Source organism: Pleurodeles waltl, chromosome 5, assembly GCF_031143425.1.
Source record: "Pleurodeles waltl isolate 20211129_DDA chromosome 5, aPleWal1.hap1.20221129, whole genome shotgun sequence".
NCBI lineage: Eukaryota > Metazoa > Chordata > Amphibia > Caudata > Salamandridae > Pleurodeles > Pleurodeles waltl.
This window is the reverse complement of record NC_090444.1, coordinates 1,325,867,098-1,325,885,677: the sequence shown is the minus strand read 5'-3', so window position 1 is coordinate 1,325,885,677 and position 18,580 is coordinate 1,325,867,098. Positions and strand designations below refer to the sequence as shown.

At 47.6% G+C, this 18,580-nt stretch overlaps 1 protein-coding gene across 2 annotated transcripts in view; it reads left to right on the top strand.

The window, feature by feature from the left end:
- Positions 1 to 18,580, top strand: part of NT5E (5'-nucleotidase ecto) — a 483,444-nt gene that overhangs the window by 234,706 nt on the left and 230,158 nt on the right. For both annotated transcript variants that reach the window (XM_069235588.1, XM_069235587.1), the window contains exon 5: positions 17,320 to 17,474. In XM_069235588.1, the coding sequence (XP_069091689.1) occupies positions 17,320 to 17,474 (155 nt within the window). The remainder of the gene's footprint in view (positions 1 to 17,319; positions 17,475 to 18,580) is intronic.

Here is an 18,580-nt window from a genome sequence, read left to right as displayed (position 1 = left end):
ATAGACTAGTAGTTCACTTGGTTATTAGGTTTAAGCAATTTTTCTTGGGGAATCAAGAATATCTGTCCTATTTCAACTGTATATAGAGAGGTGCCTTTGTGTTGTGATTGAAATTTGATGTGAGTGATTCACCAGTGAGTGATTTCAGGGTGGTGGAGGGAGGGTTTGCAGTTTTTGCTTTGAATGGTGACTATGGTTGTAAGGTCTTCATTTGGTCCAGTTTTTAAGTTGATCTAGTTGGGTGTGTTGCATGGGGAATCAATTGTATTAAGGTTCGTTTTTTTGATATTGTGAATGTATTGACTTGTTTTGTTGGGCTCGTCCATCAGGAGCATATTGATGGTATTATATTTTTCTCTTGTGTGTTTTACTTGTCGTTCCTTCCTACCGGGGCCTTAAAGGGGCATTTACTCTTATTGGACATCCCGGGTGAGGACTTGAAGTGCTTTATGTCAGGCATCATGCTGTTTTGGAACCCAAGGTTGGTGGTTAATGAAGTGGTTATTGGAGGTTATTGGGACTAGACATTTGTTCTAAAGGAAACCATCCCATGTATATACTCCAGTGTCTTTGTGAAAGATTAATGTAATCGGCATTGGGTACAATCATTACTCTGGGGGTACGTAAGGGGATGGTGAGATTAATAGATGACCTAGAAGAGATTAGATGTTGTTAGGTTACATGGGCCTGACGACTTTCAAAGAAAACGCAGTTTTGATCTTTGAAATCATGGGAGATTTGCAGAAAGACAATGATTGAGATTAAGACAAACATGCATGTGAATTAGAGCAGACTATGCTATGAGAGAGAAAGTATGGAGAGGATGGAAAGTGAGGAGAAGACCTTGAAAGAAAAAAAGAGAGGCAAAAATCGGGTGTTTTAGGTCAAGGTCAGTTTTTCATGCAGGGTTTTAGAAATACAGAGGAGGCTTTTTGAGATAGCAAGTGATCGAAGGTTGCAAAACTACAGCAAGAAACAACTTAATTTGTATTTACACAGTGGTACATTTTATGTTTTTGATAGCCGCTAGAATTAGGTGAGCAGTCTTTCTGCTGCCAGGATACTGCTATACCTCTGTAGTGAACTAGGCCTTTTGCAGTTTGTCCCCCCACTTTTTGCCCCATTTGGACTATTATCTGCTGGTTTGTGACTTTTTTAGTTTACTGGGTCCCCACTAACCAGGCCCCACTGCCAATGGTCTTCCCTAAAAAAGAAGTAAATGACAATTGTAACCCAATTGGCAAGGATTTTACCCCCCTTGTACATCTACGGTGAATGGCGTACCTGGTACCCAAGGCATGGATACTAAAGAGAGACCCTTAGGGCTGCAGCATTTATTATGCCACCCTAGGGGACCCACACTCAAACACCTGCAGACCACCATTGCAGAATGCGTGAAAAGGTGCAAACTATTTTGAAAACACGACATTGCACACACCCTGTGTGCAATGCCCACTGCCACTGCATGTAAGAAATGTAAGTTACCCCTACAGAAGGCCTTAGAGTCCTAAGGCAGGTTGCATTTTATTACATGTGAGGGCACATCTGCATGAGCAGCTGTACCCCTGTGATGCCTAGTTCCAATGTTATTCATTGCATGTGTTCAGGATGCCATTTTGAGGACATGCACTGTGCACTGGTCATTGTGAGTTACCCAGCTACATGATGGCTACATTGCAAATACTGGTGTATGGTATCAAACACCTCATCTTAATACATCTGTACTGAGACCAGTATCAGATTTATTATGACATGCACCCAGAGAGCACCTTAGAGGTGGCCCCTGAAAACCGACTAGTCCCTTACTGTGTTGGCTGACTGGTATCGACCAGCCTGCCACCACAGATGAGTTTCTGATCTCCTGCAGGTGAGAGCCCACACTCCCAGTGGCCAGAATCAATGCCTGCACCTGGGGAATGTGATCAGACCTCCTCCACAGGATGACTAGCCATTTAGCATACCTGAGCCAGGGGCTACAACGCTCCTGCCACCTCTATGTGACCATGGCTTCACCCCAGGCTCAGGGAACGGCACCCCCTGCACCGAGGCCCATTTGGCACCAGGGCAGGTAGGAAATTAGATATTCAGGAGGTGTGTTGCACTTCTAGGCTAGTCACGCCCCTAAGGTGGGCTACCTGAAGTGCACAGCCGTAGAAGGGTTTCACCATCTTGTTTATGTTGCAACTAAGAACTAGGAATTCTGGGTCAGGAATATGCCTATACCTCACATGAAGTGGTCATATAGTCGGTGTAGTCACCCTGTGGGTAAGTAGCCCATTGGCTATTGCCTTACACTCCCCTTAACGCCCCTACATTCAGTATTTCGGGGTTCCTCTGACAACAAGGTCTTATATTTGTCTACTGGGAACCAAATAAGGACAAAAGAAGAGCAGTCACTGCGAAAACAGAGGACTGAACCACCACTTGGTGCCTAACCCTGTCCTGCTGCTGGGACCTCGACATTTACACCGACAACTCGTCCACAAACTTTGCATCCTCCCAAAGCTGTGGGGGACTGTCCAATGCTCCAGCAACCAACCAGCATCTCTCTTGGGGTGGAGGAACCATCCCCCTGCATTTACAGGCACCTACTGTACCTGTCTGGTAACCCATTTTGTGGGCCGTCGGGCCAACCGAAGGAGCAGCATGACAGGAGGAGGTTCTGGAGGTTTTGGGAGGTTAGTCCTATCTCTTTGGTGAGTTTCAAGATGCTGGACCCTCCAGGAGCTCCTCAATACCCTGACTACCGGGGCACTTGTGCCCACCAAGGCTTGTTTGTGTCCAGTCCAGACACCACTGCCACCAAAACTTATCTGTGTGTCAAGAGACTTCAGGACAAATGAGCTCCACATCAAAAGCGGCCCTGCTGTTTTGTTTTTCCTCCCTCTGCAGGGTTCACCAAGAGTCTTGACAGCCTCTAACTCCAAGTGTCCAGCCATACAGCACCTCTGCACTCAAGTCCTCTAGTCGTATTCCAAGACTTCTGCCTTTGTCCCCTAGGTTCAGTAGTCCCCACAAGCCGAGCCTCTGTCAGGTTCTGTGGACATGTCCCAAAGACTCCCTTTGCAGACTTTGTTATTTTGACAAGTCCCTCTAAACGTTTACTGCTGTAGCGCTCGAGGCTACCAACGCGACTAGCACCTCTGCACCCAGACACACCAGGGCAGGTATACCCGAACTGCTAGTTGTACTTTGGACCTTGGCCCCCCAACGCCATAAGTTCTAAAAGATACCCTCTACATCAGTTTGCCAGTATACCTATGCAGTGTATGTTTCTCCCACAGGATAACATTACTGCGTTCGAGGCTCATGCCTCAAATCTAACCGCTTTGCTATTTTTACTGTTTTTACTGTAAAAATCAATAACGTCTAAATTACTTACCCAATATAAATGATCTTGGGGTCTAAATATATATACAAATCTGTGTGTTTTTTTTAAAATAAATTAAACTTTGACTATGTGTGTTCAGTACGTGCTCAGCACTCCCCTCTGATGAGTCTAAACTGCTCATCCACACAACCACAAACAGCTCTTGAGATTATTAAAGGAAGCCCCTGCAAACCAATAGGTGTTGTCTGAACTGTTTGCATGGTGTACCCCTATATTGGTACACTACGTAAAAAGCCAGCTTCTTACAACCGCCCCAGCAAGAATAACTGATAAGCTCCAGTGTTAAAAGGAAATGGGGAACGATCACGAGCTTTTGGCTTCCCTAGAAAGCAACTTTAACCTCATGATTATAGCAGCGTGAGAGAATATACCAGGTAGATAATGCAAACAGGTAGAGGAGATTGTGCAGATGCCTGAGCAGATGTCTTCTGATGTTCACTCTTAACATGTGGCTTACAGTCTTATTACAAAAGTAAGAGGCACACTTTGGATTCGCTGGTTCAGCATGACACAAGATGAGGGTGAGAATAGCAGCAGCAGACAGTGGATGTGTATTACCTACATTCCTGTGTGTTGAGAATAGAAACCCAGGCGCTGAAGTGAAGATACTATAGACAGGGCTTCTTTAGACATTCCATGCTAACTTTTGTTAGCAAGGAGCCACTGATTAGTTTTCTAGAGCTTTGCCATTCAGTCCGTGAATAGTGTGAACTAGTGCCCAGCACTCATTTTTGGGGACCAGCATTTATCTTTTTGCATCCAACATTTACCAACAACACAAAAGGGAAAAATACACAGGGCCATATTAATGGCTAAGCTGTGCAGCTAATCACCTTGCTGCACTGCAATGTATCACAGTATGGTGCATTCCTGTCCTTTCCCCAGGGCTGGCACACAATGTACTTCTTAGTGCCAACAGAGGCAACCTTGCAATGGCATCATTGCATGTAGGATTGTTTTTGTTTAAGAAGGGGCACCTTCCAGCACAAAGAAATTCTTCTTGAGATTTTTCCTCTTTCTATGTGTGCTGCTGAATGTAGAACAAATAGAAGAAAAAAACAAGGAAAAATAAAGCTATTTCTCCTCGTTATGCCTCACCTTATGAGGTGTAGTTTTTATGATGCATTCCCATGTCTATAACTTCTGGTATATCTGGGAATGTGTTAAAATCCTTGCATGTTGTGTGGGAGTACCTATGCAGTTCCATTGGAACGGCTTCTTGGGACAGAGTAAGGCAACACAGAGATTTGTGTTTCATTGCTTTATTCAAGATTTATGAAGCCACTAAGGGCCATGCAGGGTGGCCTTGCATGGCTACATAAATCTTATTTTGGGCTTGTGTTTCTCTTGCACAACATTGCATGGTGCAAGAGTGAAGCAACAGGGCTCGTAAGTGCGCCCCACAAAGTGGAAAGACGAAGGAAGAGAAAAATAGAAAAACTGTCTCAAAGGTGGAATGAAAGAACCTGTAAGAGAGAGATAAAGGGGCAGGGAGTGCCTGGTAGTGGATTAAAGAGACATGAGGTTGATTTGCGATGCAGCCTTTGTATTTTGTGTGCTGACATTTAATCACACCAGCAGTCGGATTCTGAGCAGAGCTTTGGGCACTGGTACTCATTTATTTAAATGTTAAATACTGCATTTAGTGGATGGTTTGTGTGAGGGGGTGAGACCTCAGAATCTGTTGTGGAAGGTGTGGACATCTTTATGTGAGGCCTTCCCTTATATTTGTTCCCAATTGCCAGGGGTGTAACTTGGTCAGTAAGAGTGAAGGGGTGTGAGCTTCAGATTTTTGGACAATCAGGCTGGCAGATAATGCTTCAATACATTATACGACACGCAGGGTGCATGAGAGTGGCTTAAGGGGCAGTGGAAAGAGCGAGGAATGTTGATTGGTATGAGTACTAAGAGAGAAAACAATTTTTTTTATAAAAACAATCAATATGTTTGAGGACTTTCAAGACCAAGAGGGAGAGAGTGTGTGTGCACTTTTGTCTGTTTGTATGTAAAAATTCCTGGTGAAATCTGACTGACATTGCTCAATACCCAAATTTAAGCACCTGTACCCAACTATCATCTGAAAATACATTTATTAGGGGGTGTAACACCCCAAACACCCCCCTGAAGCTACGCCGCTGCTGATTGCTGCTTCAAGAAGGTTGAACGGCAGCCACCTGCAGAGATCTCACACTTCATTGTGCCCTTGTTGTGGGTGCTCCTGCTTGGAGCCAGACCAACTGCTACCTGGTGTGAGAAACATGACTTTCCACAACAATTGAGGGGCATAATTATGAGCCCCTAGTGCCAACGGAGCATCACTTTTCGTCATACTGCAGTGGTGCTATGCCCTGCGCCGTATTTATGAGGTAGCGTTAAGCCACTTTTTGTGGCTAAATGCCACCTTCCAAATACAACCCCTACACATGCAGCCCTTTGCGTGGAAGGGGCATGCTCTGGGTGTTGCTGTAGGTGTGCCACAGCAACACCCATTGCATTTTGACGCTGCCTCAGATTAATGAGTTTTCATAAACCTGATGCAGCGCCAAAATCTAACGTCACCCCATCATCGCTCGTAAATGTGTCTGAAAAAGATCATACGTATTCACGAGCGATGATTTGTTAACTTTGATAAAACTGAAAATAGCACACATCACATATAAACAATGAGAAATGTAATCAAATGTCGCCAATTTCAATTAAAATTGAGCTAGAGAAAAGTTGTTTGATTGTAAATGCTCGATATAATCTTGTGATAGGTATGAAATGTAAACAAACATGGCGTCCAACAGGCGGATGACTGCATAGATGCCGAAACACATTCCTGTGGAAATTGCTGAATAAACTACATTCAATATTCACCTTGGAGTGCTGATCATCTTTGTAGCAGAAGGGGGAAAGTGTTATTTTATAAACGCGGTGGCATGTGTTAATCGTCAAGCACCACCGGCGCTCAGGTGCGGAGCGACCACGCAGGGCGAGTGTTCTTTCTCCATATATATATATATATATATATATATATATATATATATATATATATATATATATATATATATATATATAAATATATATATATATTTTTTTTTTAACATGTTTTTATTGGTTTTTCAAGAGAGCCATACATTGCATTGCATACAGAAGTCATTAATAGCAAAATGTTGTTGATTACAGTAACTCGTTAGGCTCTCCCATGTTAAAGTCAACAAACAACTGAGAACTTGTGTACACTTCCAGGTCTGCACAGTCTGCTCAATATTTCCGGATTTTGTCGACGTAGAGGTTTAGGGCGTTCAATTGCGGAAAGGCTCTATTGCCGCTAGTGGCGGGGGCCCCCGCTGCCGCGCGGGGAGGGGGGGAGGAAGAGGAGGCAAGGGGGGTGCAGCGAGGGGGGAGGATGTGGCGCAGTGGGTCGTGGCGCTGGTGTCTATTGGTTGGACGTGCTGGCATTGATGGCGGGTATGTATGCTTCCCCTGGTGTAATGCTGCCTTACTGCCGGGTCTAGGCCAGCAGCCTTCTAGGTGAGCGCAGCTGTCTGTGGTTCAGGGGGGTCTTTCATAGTTTTTGGCTTCTAGTCTGGAGACTAAAACACCCCAAGCTTCGAAGCCCGCTTGTCGCAGTCCCCTTTGTGCTAAATTTGTTAATACCTGGTGTTCAGCGTGAGCCCAGCGGAGCGTGAGGTGGGCCAGGCTTTCAAGTCAGGTGTGTTGCGAGCCTTCCAGTTCATTGCTATCAGTCTTTTGTACATTGCATAAGCTAGATCTACAAACCTGTGCAAGTGTTTATTTCTTTTCGTCCTTGTCCTGAGACCGAGTAGACAGGATTTGGGGTTCGCGTCCAGGTTGAGCCCCGTCATTTCCGCTAAAGCTGTGACCACCCCAGCCCATTCCCCCCGTATCCGCGGGCACTCCCAGACCATGTGGTAGAACTGTGCTGCTGGTGTTTTGCATCTGGGGCAGGCTGGGTCCGTCCCGGGGAACATACGTTTAATCCTGGCTGGCACCAGGTATGTCTGATGTAGATAATTAAACTGTGTATATCGGAATCTGGGGTTTCTTGAGACCTCACGTGTGTGGCTCAGAGCTTTTGGCCATTCTGTCCCTGAGATCGGGGTGGGCAATACAGCGTTCCACCTCTCCCAAGCTTTCTGCAGGTTGGATTCCGGGGGTCTGTTCAGAAGTTTATATAGATTTGAGACTGCTTTTCCCTGGGGGTCCCAGTTCAGCATGTGGTGCAGGGTGACTGAGGTATCTGGCTCTATGTCACCGGATGCCCATGTTTTCCTGATTGCATGACATATTGCGTGGTATGCCAGAAATTGCCCCGGGCTGATCTCTGTAAGGGCCTGTATGGCTTCAAAGGTCATTAATTTTCCTTCCTCGAAGCAGTCTCCCACTGCATTTATGCCCACGTCTGACCAAATTGTGGGCGAATGTGAACCGGCTTCCACCCACCCGGGGAGCCGTTCTAATGGGAGAAGCGGTGAGTAGGGAAGTTTTTTGACGCCCTTTTGAATATACTTCTTCCAGCATGCGTGTGCCGCTGTCATCAGTGGGTTTTCGCGTGTGCTTTTGGTTTGCTTATCCATCAGCCATACTAGTAGGGGAACTCCTTGGAGTCGGGATTGCAGCCAGATAGTTTCTGCTGAGCTGGGTCTATGAAGCCAATTTAAGATCCACTGCAGCTGTGCGGCCGCAGAATAGAGCTCAAAGTTTGGGGCGCCCAGCCCGCCCGTAGCCACCGGATGATGCAGCGTGGTGAGTGCGACCCGCCTTCTGCCCTCGCCCCACACCAATTGCAGTAGGGTGGAGTTCAAGCTGTTGAAAAAGCTTTTGGGGATAATAATTGGCAGGGCCGCGAAGTAATACAGCAGTCTAGGTAATATCAGCATGTTTGCTATAGCGACTTTACCCAGTGGTGAAAGTGGTAATTTATTCCAAAAGCTTAATGAGCTCTTTACAGAGGTCATCGCTTTCCCCAGATTTCCATCCCTGAGTTCTTCTGAACTATGATAGACGTTGACCCCTAGGTATTTAAATGTATCGAAGCACCATTTTAGGTGGCCTGGCGGGGCGCTCTCTTGCCTCGCTGGGGGCCATCTGGTTAGTGGGAATATACAGGATTTCCCCCAGTTAACTATTAATCCGGAGATCCTTCCGAACTCAGACAGCAGTGACATCACCGGAGGCAGCAGCTCCTCCACTCTACGTATGTATATCAAGGCATCATCTGCGTATAGTGATATGGAGTGGAGAGTACCGCTCCTTGACACCCCCCCATTCTTCTTTTTTGGCACGGACGCGTGCAGCTAGTGGTTCCATCGCTAAGGCAAATAGGAGGGGGCATAGGGGGCATCCCCGCCTTGTTCCCCTGCTGATCGAAAAGCTCTCTGATATAACTCCTCCCGTCTTCACCCTGGCCTGTGGGGCAGTGTACAGAATGCGTACCCAGCGTGTGAATTTTGGGCCGATACCCATTAGCTGCATGGTGGCAAATAGAAAGTCCCATTCTAATGTATCAAACGCTTTTTCTATATCGAGCGATATCACCGCTTCCTCGAGTGCGGTCAGGGGGGTGTCGCCTATTACACTTAACAGCCTCCGGATGTTAAGGAAGGTGTTACGTTTCGGGATGAATCCATTCTGATCCTCGTGTACCAGGATATGCATGTAAGGAGCTAGCCTGTTAGCCAGGATTATACTGAGGCCCGTATTTATACTTTTTGACGCTAAACTGCGCTAACGCAGTTTAGCGTCAAAAAGTTTAGCGCCGGCTAACGCCATTCTGAAGCGCCATGCGGGCGCCGTATTTATTGAATGGCGTTAGCCGGCGCTAGCAGACCGGCGCTGCCTGGTGTGCGTGGAAAAAAACCACGTACACCAGGCAGCGCCGGCGTAGGGAAAAATGGCGTTAGGGCGTCTTAAAATGGTGCAAGTCAGGTTGACGCAAAAAAATCGCCTCCACCCGATTTGCGCCATTTTTAACGACGCCCAGACGCCATTTACATGACTCCTGTCTTAGTAAAGACAGGAGTCATGCCCCCTTGCCCAATGGCCATGCCCAGGGGACTTCTGTCCCCTGGGCATGGTCATTGGGCATTGTGGCATGTAGGGGGGCACAAATCAGGCCCCCCTATGCCAAAACAAATTATTAAAAAAAAATATATATATACTTACCTGAACTTACCTGAATGTCCCTGGGATGGGTCCCTCCATCCTTGGGTGTCCTCCTGGGGTGGGCAAGGGTGGCAGGGGGGGTCCCTGGGGGCATGGGAGGGCAGCTGTGGGCTCATTTTGAGCCCACAGGTCCCTTAACGCCTGCCCTGACCCAGGCGTTAAAAAGAGGCGCAAATGCGGGGTTTTTTGCCCCGCCCACTCCCGGGCGTGATTTTTGCCCGGGAGTATAAATACGACGCATTTGCGTCGCAGTCATTTTTTTTTACGGGAACGCCTACCTTGCATCTCATTAACGCAAGGAAGGCGTTCACGCAAAAAAATGACGCTCTTTCCTCCTACTTTGGCGCTAGACGTGTCTAACGCCAAAGTATAAATATGGCGTTAGTTTTGCGCCGAATTTGCGTCGAAAAAAACGACGCAAATTTGGCGCAAACGGAGTATAAATATGCCCCTGAGTATCTTGCAGTCTAGGTTTAACAGAGAAAGAGGTCTGTAGGCCCTGACGTCAGTGGGGTCACGCCCCTGCTTTGGGAGGACCACTATCATTGCCTCTCTCATTGTGGGGGGCAGGATACCGTTGATCCCTGCTTCTTCGATCGTTTTTAGGAGATGTGTGTTAAGGTGTGTCACAAAAGTAGAATAGTATTCTGATGGCAGGCCATCTGTCCCTGGGGCTTTATTCCTAGGTAATTGTTCGAGGGCCTTGTGGAGTTCTCCTAGTGTGATGGCGGCCTATAGTGTCTCTCTATCGGCGTGCTTTAGTTGGGGCAGGGGAGAATCTGCCAGAAAGGACTCGAGCTGTTGGAGAGAGCATGATGTGCTTTTGGTGTTTAATTGTGTATAATATTCCCTGAACGCATCATTTATTTTTACCTGCGTGGTAGCCATTGCGCCTGCGCCTACTCCTATTGCCCCGATTGGAGGGCACCGCCGGTCCTCCCGCAGGAGCCATGCGAGTAGCCTACCCGATCTGTCGCCTTCCGACTGTAGCCTAGCCAAGTGGTATTTGTGATCATGAAGGCGTAATGTGGCGTCGGCGTTTGCATATTCTGCGCGCGCATCCTTTAGTGACGTGTATGGCGTTTCATTGCGGGCTACTGCATTATCTAGTGCTCTTAGTTTCTTCTCCAGCTTGCTGACCTCTGCATGGAGTGTACGCCTCACCCCCCATGTAGTGGAGATACAATGTCCGTGGATCACCACTTTGTGTGCGTCCCACTCCATTGCTCTTAAGTTTGTGGTGCCGGTATTTAATTCCCAGTACTGTTTTAGCGCTGTTCTCAGTGTGTCTGTGAATGCAGGGTCGTGTAAGGCTTCCGCTTGTAGCCTCCACGTTGGGATCACCTGGCGCTTCCTACCCCAGTCCAAAGTTATTTTAAGCAGTGAGTGATCTGATAGTGTCTTGGCTAGGTATTCTATTCCGCTGGTTACTGTGCAGATCTCCTGGGTGCCCCACATTAAGTCTATCCTGGTATGTACCTTATGTGGTACTGAATAGAATGAATATTGCCTGTGTTGTGGGTGCTTCATGCGCCATATGTCATGGAGGCCCATGTTACTGGCCCATGTTGATAATGGGCGTCTGGGGTGTCTATTAGCTGTTGAATGTGCGGGGAGATTAGACCTGTCCAGTGCTGGGTCCGGCGTGCAGTTGAAGTCTCCTCCCCACATGGCGGGTGTTTCGGGGTTCGTTAATAATGCTGGGGTGAGTGTGCACAGGAACTCAGGCAGCGCGCTATTAGCGGCATATACCCCTATAATTGACAGTTGTTTGCCGTCCAGCTTACCATCCACTACCACATACCTGCCTTCCTGATCTATCTTGTGTGATGTTTGGATAAAGGGGACATTCCCTGCTGTCCATATGAGGACCCCCCTCGCGAAGGTTGAATAGGATGTGCCCACAATCTGTCCTCCCCATTTACTGCGTAGGTTCTGCAAATCTGGGTCCCGCAGGTGGGTTTCTTGTAGGATTGCAATATGTGTGCCATGGCGTTTGAGTCGTGCATGCAACCTAGACCTTTTGCTTGGGGTCCCAAGTCCCCTGACATTCCAGATGACTATGTCATATGTGTGTGTGCTATAGGCTATAGGTTGGGCCATGTTCATTTTGTGAATGTGTGTCTTGCTCTCTGCCCCCCGAGATGGCCAAGTCGGTCTCCTCCGTCCCCGTCGCCCCAGCGGGCGGGCCCCCTTCCTCCGGCCGCATAACCTGTGTTGTGAGCAGACCTGTAGTGCACAAACTAGTAGTTACCCTCTTTCCCTCCCCAACTGGATCCCAACCCCAACTGTGAACTTGCAACAAGCTACACACCCAGTTTAGGTGCGAGCTGAAGTGTATCCATGTGGATGTCTGCGGGGAGCAATGATACTATCCGGATGCGGCTCATTTTAGGGGCTCGCATCCTTCTGCAGACACGGTCTGCGGGTGAGTTGGAACTCCCAGGGCGCGGCCATCTATTCCCCCCGCCACGCTCCGCCGCTAATTGCGCACAATATATGTAAAGGAGTTATCTCCAGGAGTAGATATGTAAGGATACGTAAGTTCGGGTGATGTAACCACCCACTTCGAGTGGGGCTCGCAAAGTTCAGTTCTATTCTCCAGCTGTGGCGTCGGTCCCCCTGGGGGGACGGGTCGGTGGTGCTTGTTCAGAGTGTGTCTGCGGTCCTGGGGGTGAGCTCCGGGCCCCTCAGTGCCTCCTTTAATGTGGAGTCCGAGCTAATCGAGTCAGACTCCGAGCCTTCCTCTGGGTGGGTCCTGAGAGTCTCGAAGGAATTCTGTGTTAGTAGGGGGGTTTCTTTAAGGACCCTGGCTCTGTCTTCTGCAGCCTGTTCCTCCGTGGGTTGACCCCTGGGGCGCCTCTTGGATCGTTTCCGTGACTTTGTCGTTGACCAGTTCTCGTCGGTGCCGGTTGCTTCGTGGGGGTGGGCGATGCCACTGGCATGCATCCACGTCCAGGCATCTTCCGGTGAGGTGAACACGTGGGTGCGTTCATCTGTTAGTACTCGTAGTTTAGCGGGGAATAATAATGCGTATTTTATATCATGTTCACGGAGGCATTGTTTTATTTGGGTGAAGGAATTACGTTGCCTTTGCACTTCCTGAGTGAAGTCTGGATAAGCGTGAACAGTCGAGTCCTCGTACCTGAATGGGCCTTTGCTGCGAAACTGTTGCAGTATCGCATCACGGTCTTTAAAATTTATGAACCTGGCTATCAGCGGTCTTGGAGGTTGACCCGGCGCTGGGGGGCGTCCGGGAATCCTGTGTGCTCTTTCCACTGAGAAGAATTTTGATGGGACTCCATTCAGGACCTCTTTAGTTAACCAGTGTTCCAGCAGGAGCTCTGAGATTTGATCCAGTGATTTTTCAGGGAAACCGAGAAACCGTATGTTGTTGCGGCGGGACCTGCCCTCCGCCTCCTCTGCTCTTCTCAGCAGTGTCTTTACTTCTGCATCTAGGCGGAGAATTTGTTTTTGGTTATCCACTACTGTGGGGGCCAGTTCACTTAGCGCCTCTTCCGTTGTCTTCACTTTATCGGATAATTTGCCATGGTCTACTCTGAGGATGTTCAGATCTTGCGACACCGTGTCTATCCTGCTCTCCAGTGAGGTTTTAGTGTCCATGATTGCCTGTAGTACTTTCTCAAATTGCGAGGAGTGGGCCAGGAGCGTGGACTCCAGCGACTGCAGGGAGGGCGTATGTTGTTGATCGCCAGGTGCCTGGCCATGCGTGTTACGATCCTGGTTTTTAGCTGATTTGGGACTTCCGCCCATTTTGTCTTATCTGGTGTGTCCTGATTCCACCTGCGACCACGCGCTCACCCACGTTCTCTGGGCTATTCAAGCAGGGGGGGCGTATATATCCCCGCGGGGCCACGCCGGTGTGCGCTTCGATTTTTGAGGTTACGGCCCTCCTGGTGATCCTCCAGGTGAGATCTTATTCAGGCGGCCTGGGACCTCCCGTTGCTAGGTCCACACGCCCACTCCAGCCCCCCGGCCGGCAACCAACTCCAGGCCCTGGATCCTCTGTCAATGTGAGGTGGAAGAGTGTCGTTCCCGTGTGTGCGCGCTTAGTAAGTTCCGGGCGCGCTCAGAATCTTTAAAAACAGTTCCGCACTTGTGGTGCAAGTCGGCGCCATTTAACATAAGATATGGCTTGGCCTGATCCAATCCGGCCCTACACGTGCCCCGTCTGTAGTGGCCTCGACATCTACCTGCAGGCCCAGGGTCTTCTCCGGAGGAAGGCGCACCATGCCATCAAGTATGTGGTAGGGAGGCACCCCCAGGGGCCCCCAGCAGGAATCATCCACCGTCCTCCGCCCCCCCTCGTGGGCGGGAGGGGGAATCCAGAACGAGGAGAGGGTGAGGGCTCCCAGTTCTCTCTGTATCGGTCCCCCCAGCTGCTGTGCACCCGCCTCACCGTCCGGTTCTCCGAATTTGGTGCAGGTCCCCGCTGCAGGGGGAGACGGCGACAGCGGCCTCTTAGGGAGGGCGCGTCATCCGCGACCGGGTTCTCAGCCACCCGGCAGATCCCAGAGCCGTCAGCGGCAGATGGGGGGTTCAGGGAGCGGATCCCCACTCCGCTCCTGAGTCGCCGTCACCCCTGGCCTACTGTTATGGTCCCACGGGGCCTTCCGCGAAGGGGGGAGCGCGTCCCTCCGCCTGTCTTTAATTGTGGAAGGGGCACCCGCCTGGGGCTCCTGCTGTTAGTCCCCAGCTGCTCGTCGGTCCCCCTCGCACCCGGCGGGAGGGGGAAACTCCGGTGGTTGAGAGGCGGGGGAGGGGGGAATGCCCAGGCCAATACAGGGCCTGGATGTGGGCTTATCGCCCTCGCGAGGCGGGCCGCTCCCGTCACCGCGCACCCACCTCTTGTCCAGGCTCCAGGGCAGTGTCCCGTCCCTCGCGGCTGATAAAATGGCAGCCGCAGCTCCCCGCTACGAGCAGCTCTGTGGCGGCCTCTCCTTGCGGCCGCCCGAGCACTTCCAGAGCCGCCGGCGAGGGGAGAGTGGCTCCCGAAGCGGATCCCACCTCTGGCATGTAGCATCGGTGCCCCAGGAGCGCCCCGCAAATGTTCTGTGGCGAGCCCGAGACGGAGTGCTTAATTAAGCGTCCTTCCCGGTCGCCATCTTGGCTCCTCCCCATATAAATATATATATATATATATATATATATATATATATATATATATATATATATATATACACATATACATATAATTCCTCCAAAAATATAGACGAATGCCTGGACAGCAAGTTGAGGTCAAAAAGTCACTTTAATAACAAATGCTTCCTCCCAATACAACGCGTTTCAGCCGTAGCCTTGCTCACGTGAGTATTTTCTCCATTGACACATCGAGTAGCTGGGGGCATGAAATTTCAGATAAAGGTATAAAGGCTAAGGCAAGTCTGGTTTGTGCTTCCAGTGGGTTATCATCACCCCACAACAAAGAGGAACTACTCAAATATTTAGGGATGGCTAGATATATTTGCAAGTTTATACCCAATTTTGCCATAAAGAGTGTGAAGATGAGAGGATTGTTAAAAAAAGCTTTGGATGGGATCAGGATTGTGAAAAGGACTTTAAGTTGATACAACATGATCTAGCTGTGGCCCCCAATCAGTGAAGTTTTGATCCCAACATGAAGTCCACTTTGATCACTGATACAAGTGTGAAATGTTTGGGAGTGGTATTGATGCAAGCAGAGGGGAATGATACCAAGACCAATTAAGGGGACCAGAAACAAGGTACTCAATGATTGAAGGAAGCCTTGGCTATACAATGGGCTGTGAAGAGAATGAGGACTTTTCTATGGGGAGTTTAAGCCCCTGAGAGAGATTTGCCACAAGAAAGGTATTTATACTGTGTCATTGAGGATCACTAAATGGGTAATGGCATTGGCATTCGTGATGGAGCGAGAAATCTAGTGGCAGATGTTTCATCCAGGTTGGTGACAGGCAAAGACATGCTGAGTGGAGAAAATGAGTGGGAAGAAGAGTTGAATGTGGGCACCATAGAAGGTACAGTGATTTCCAAAGAGGAGTGGAAAAAAACAACTGTTGAGGATGGAATAATACTGGCAATATTTAAACAATTGAGGTACAGTTGGTGCTAAAAGGGATGTCACAATAGAGAATGCCAAAAGTTTTGTAATGAAAGGGAGGAATTATCGGAGAAGCAAGGGCTCCTGTTTCCCGGAATGAGGTTGGTACCATTAGTGGTCTTGAGGAATTCATTATTGAAACTGTCACATGAAGGGCACCTGAGGATCTCGAAGACTAAGGAGAGATTAGGAACAGTGTATTGGTGGCAAGGGATGGACGTGGAAGCAGAAAGATTATTGAGAGAGTGCATACAATGCATTGTAAGTGACAAGATACTTAACCCAGAGTTCAATCCGTGATTGTGAGAAAATTATGGAACGGTCCGTGGAATTAAGTTGGGCTTGATATACTAAGGCCAATTCACTCAAAGATAGGATCCACATGACTTTCACTCAGAGAGTAGAAATCAGGCATCTAATAGAAATTCTAAAGAAACTTATAAGTAGAGAGGGAATTCCTGGTGGGTTGCTTACAGATAATTGGGTATATTTAGTCTTAAGAGAAATAGAGGAGTTTTTAGTGGAGAGAGGGATCAGGCACAAGAAGTATGCATTATATCACCTAGAGGCCAAATGGTGTTGTAGAACTCTTCAACAGAGTGTTCAAAGAGACTATCAGTATAGCTAGGGACCATGCCGAGGAGTGGAGAGAAGTATGAAGGAAAGTTGAAGTATATTGCTTAACTCTGCATTCGGTGACAGGAAAATGTTCATTTAAGTAGTTCAGAAAGAGGAGACCTAACAGTATTATGTCACCCTATTGGATGAATGCCAAATATGAGGAAAGGAATGAGAGTGTGACAGTACAGGAGAGAGAAGAGACTAAAATGGAAGAAAGGAAAAATGGTTTGATGAGAGGAAAAGAGAAAAAGTCACCAAATTGCAAGTGGGTGACTGGATGAGGATCAGAATGCCGGGGAGTCTAATCAAATTATATTTTATGAACGCTGTTAAGACTGCTCACACCAGAGTGGTTGTGGTAAGAGACAATGAAGAAATAAAGTAGGTGGAAGAGAACATGGAAAACAAAAAAGAGGAAGTAGGCTTAGATGTAAGAAAGAGTCAAAGAAAGGTGAAGGCACTAGGGCCTGATTTATGAAAAGTTAGCACTGCACTTTTCACAAATCAGGCCCCTAGGTATTTGTATGATTATAAGAGAGAGGGGTGAAGCATGATTGTACTTAAGATGCAAACTTAGGATGCAGTAGTCTATAATCAAAGTAGGGTGCATAAGTTAATTGAAGCACATGTTGCTTAGTGTTCTCCGGTTATATATACTTTTTAACAATGTATTTATACTTTGCTATTGTACACAGCATTTTATAAATAGAGTGTTATTTAACATTTATATGAGAGAGACATGTGTATTAACTTGTGGCTTGAGAGGACTGAAGTGGAATGTGACTATGTCACATTCCACTGCAACATCAAGTCGGGGAATGAACTTAAGAGAATGCGATCATTTGATTTACAACTGAAGCTTGGGCTAGAGTGGAGGGCTTGGATAATTCACCCATATTCTGTAAGTCATTAAACCTTCATTTATTGTCTTCACCTGCCTGTGACTCTTTCATAGAGAGAATAGTATACCCTGTAACTGTATCTTTGCAAGAAAGTGTTTTACACAGGAAAATTATAGGATCCTTTTACCTTTCAGATGCAGGCCTGCGAGCAGAGGTCGATGAGTGGCAGATAAGTATAAAGAATTTCTCTTCCCAAATTATCGGGAAAACATTGGTCTACTTAAATGGCTCAAGTTTGGAATGCCGTTTCCGAGAATGCAACATGGGAAACATGTTATGTGATGCGATGGTAAGAATGGTTCATTGTTCATGTTTGGTAACTGTGCATGCTTATTGCTTATAGCCCAGGCAGTGATTTGGCACTTGACTGTACCTTCCCCACTCCTTCGGGCTCCTAGGTTTACAATGTGATTTATTGTATGTCTTTACCTGTCTTTGGGTTTATGGTTTCATAATCTCTGATTGACATCCATAAAGAAATATGCAGAATCCTAAACGTGTGATTAGTTTGTATTAAAACATGCTTTTGTATTTTATTCGATCCCCAACTGCTTCCCATTTACAGAACTTGGGGCTACATGTACGAAATATTACATTTGCGACTCGCAATTTGCGAGTCGCAAAACCTTATGTTCAACAGTGTCAATTACACTGTTTGCGATTCGCAAGGGGGTCGCAAATGACCTACCTCATGAGTATTCATGAGGTAGGTCGCAATTTGCAACCCCTTTGTGAATGGCCACCCTCCCAGGGATGATGTCCTGCTGGAGACAGCAGACCACCATGTCTGTGACTACTTTTAAATAAAGCAGTTTTTTAGTTTTTGAAATGCAGCCCGTTTTCCTTAAAGTTAAACAAGATGCATTTCAAAAACAAAAAACGTAAAGTTTTCTTTTAATATTTTCAGAGCAGGCAGTGGTCCATAGGATCACTGCCTGCTCTGAAAAAATGTTTTTACTGCCATTCACAAAAGGGAAGGGGTCCCATGGGGACCCCTTCCCGTTTGCCAATGGGTTAGCACCAGTTTGACTCTGGTGCTAGCTGTGATTGTTTTGCGACTGCATCCGCGGTCACTAAACAATTATGCATGGGACTGCGACTCACAATTAGGAAGGGAACACCCCTTCCTAATTGTGACTCGAAAACCCTTTTTGCGATTTGCTAAATAGTTTACTGAATCACAAAAATGGGTCTCAACATCCCAAAGTGCATTTTGCACATCGCAAATGGCCCGATTCACTGTTTGCGATGTGCAAAATGCTACATACATGTGGCCCTAAGGACCTTATGGAGGCCCAAACTTGCTATGACTGAGTTCTGTCACTTTTGTGACGAAGCTCACACATAAAATCCTCTTTGGAATTTACTAAGTCATGCAAAATCGAGTTGTGGGGC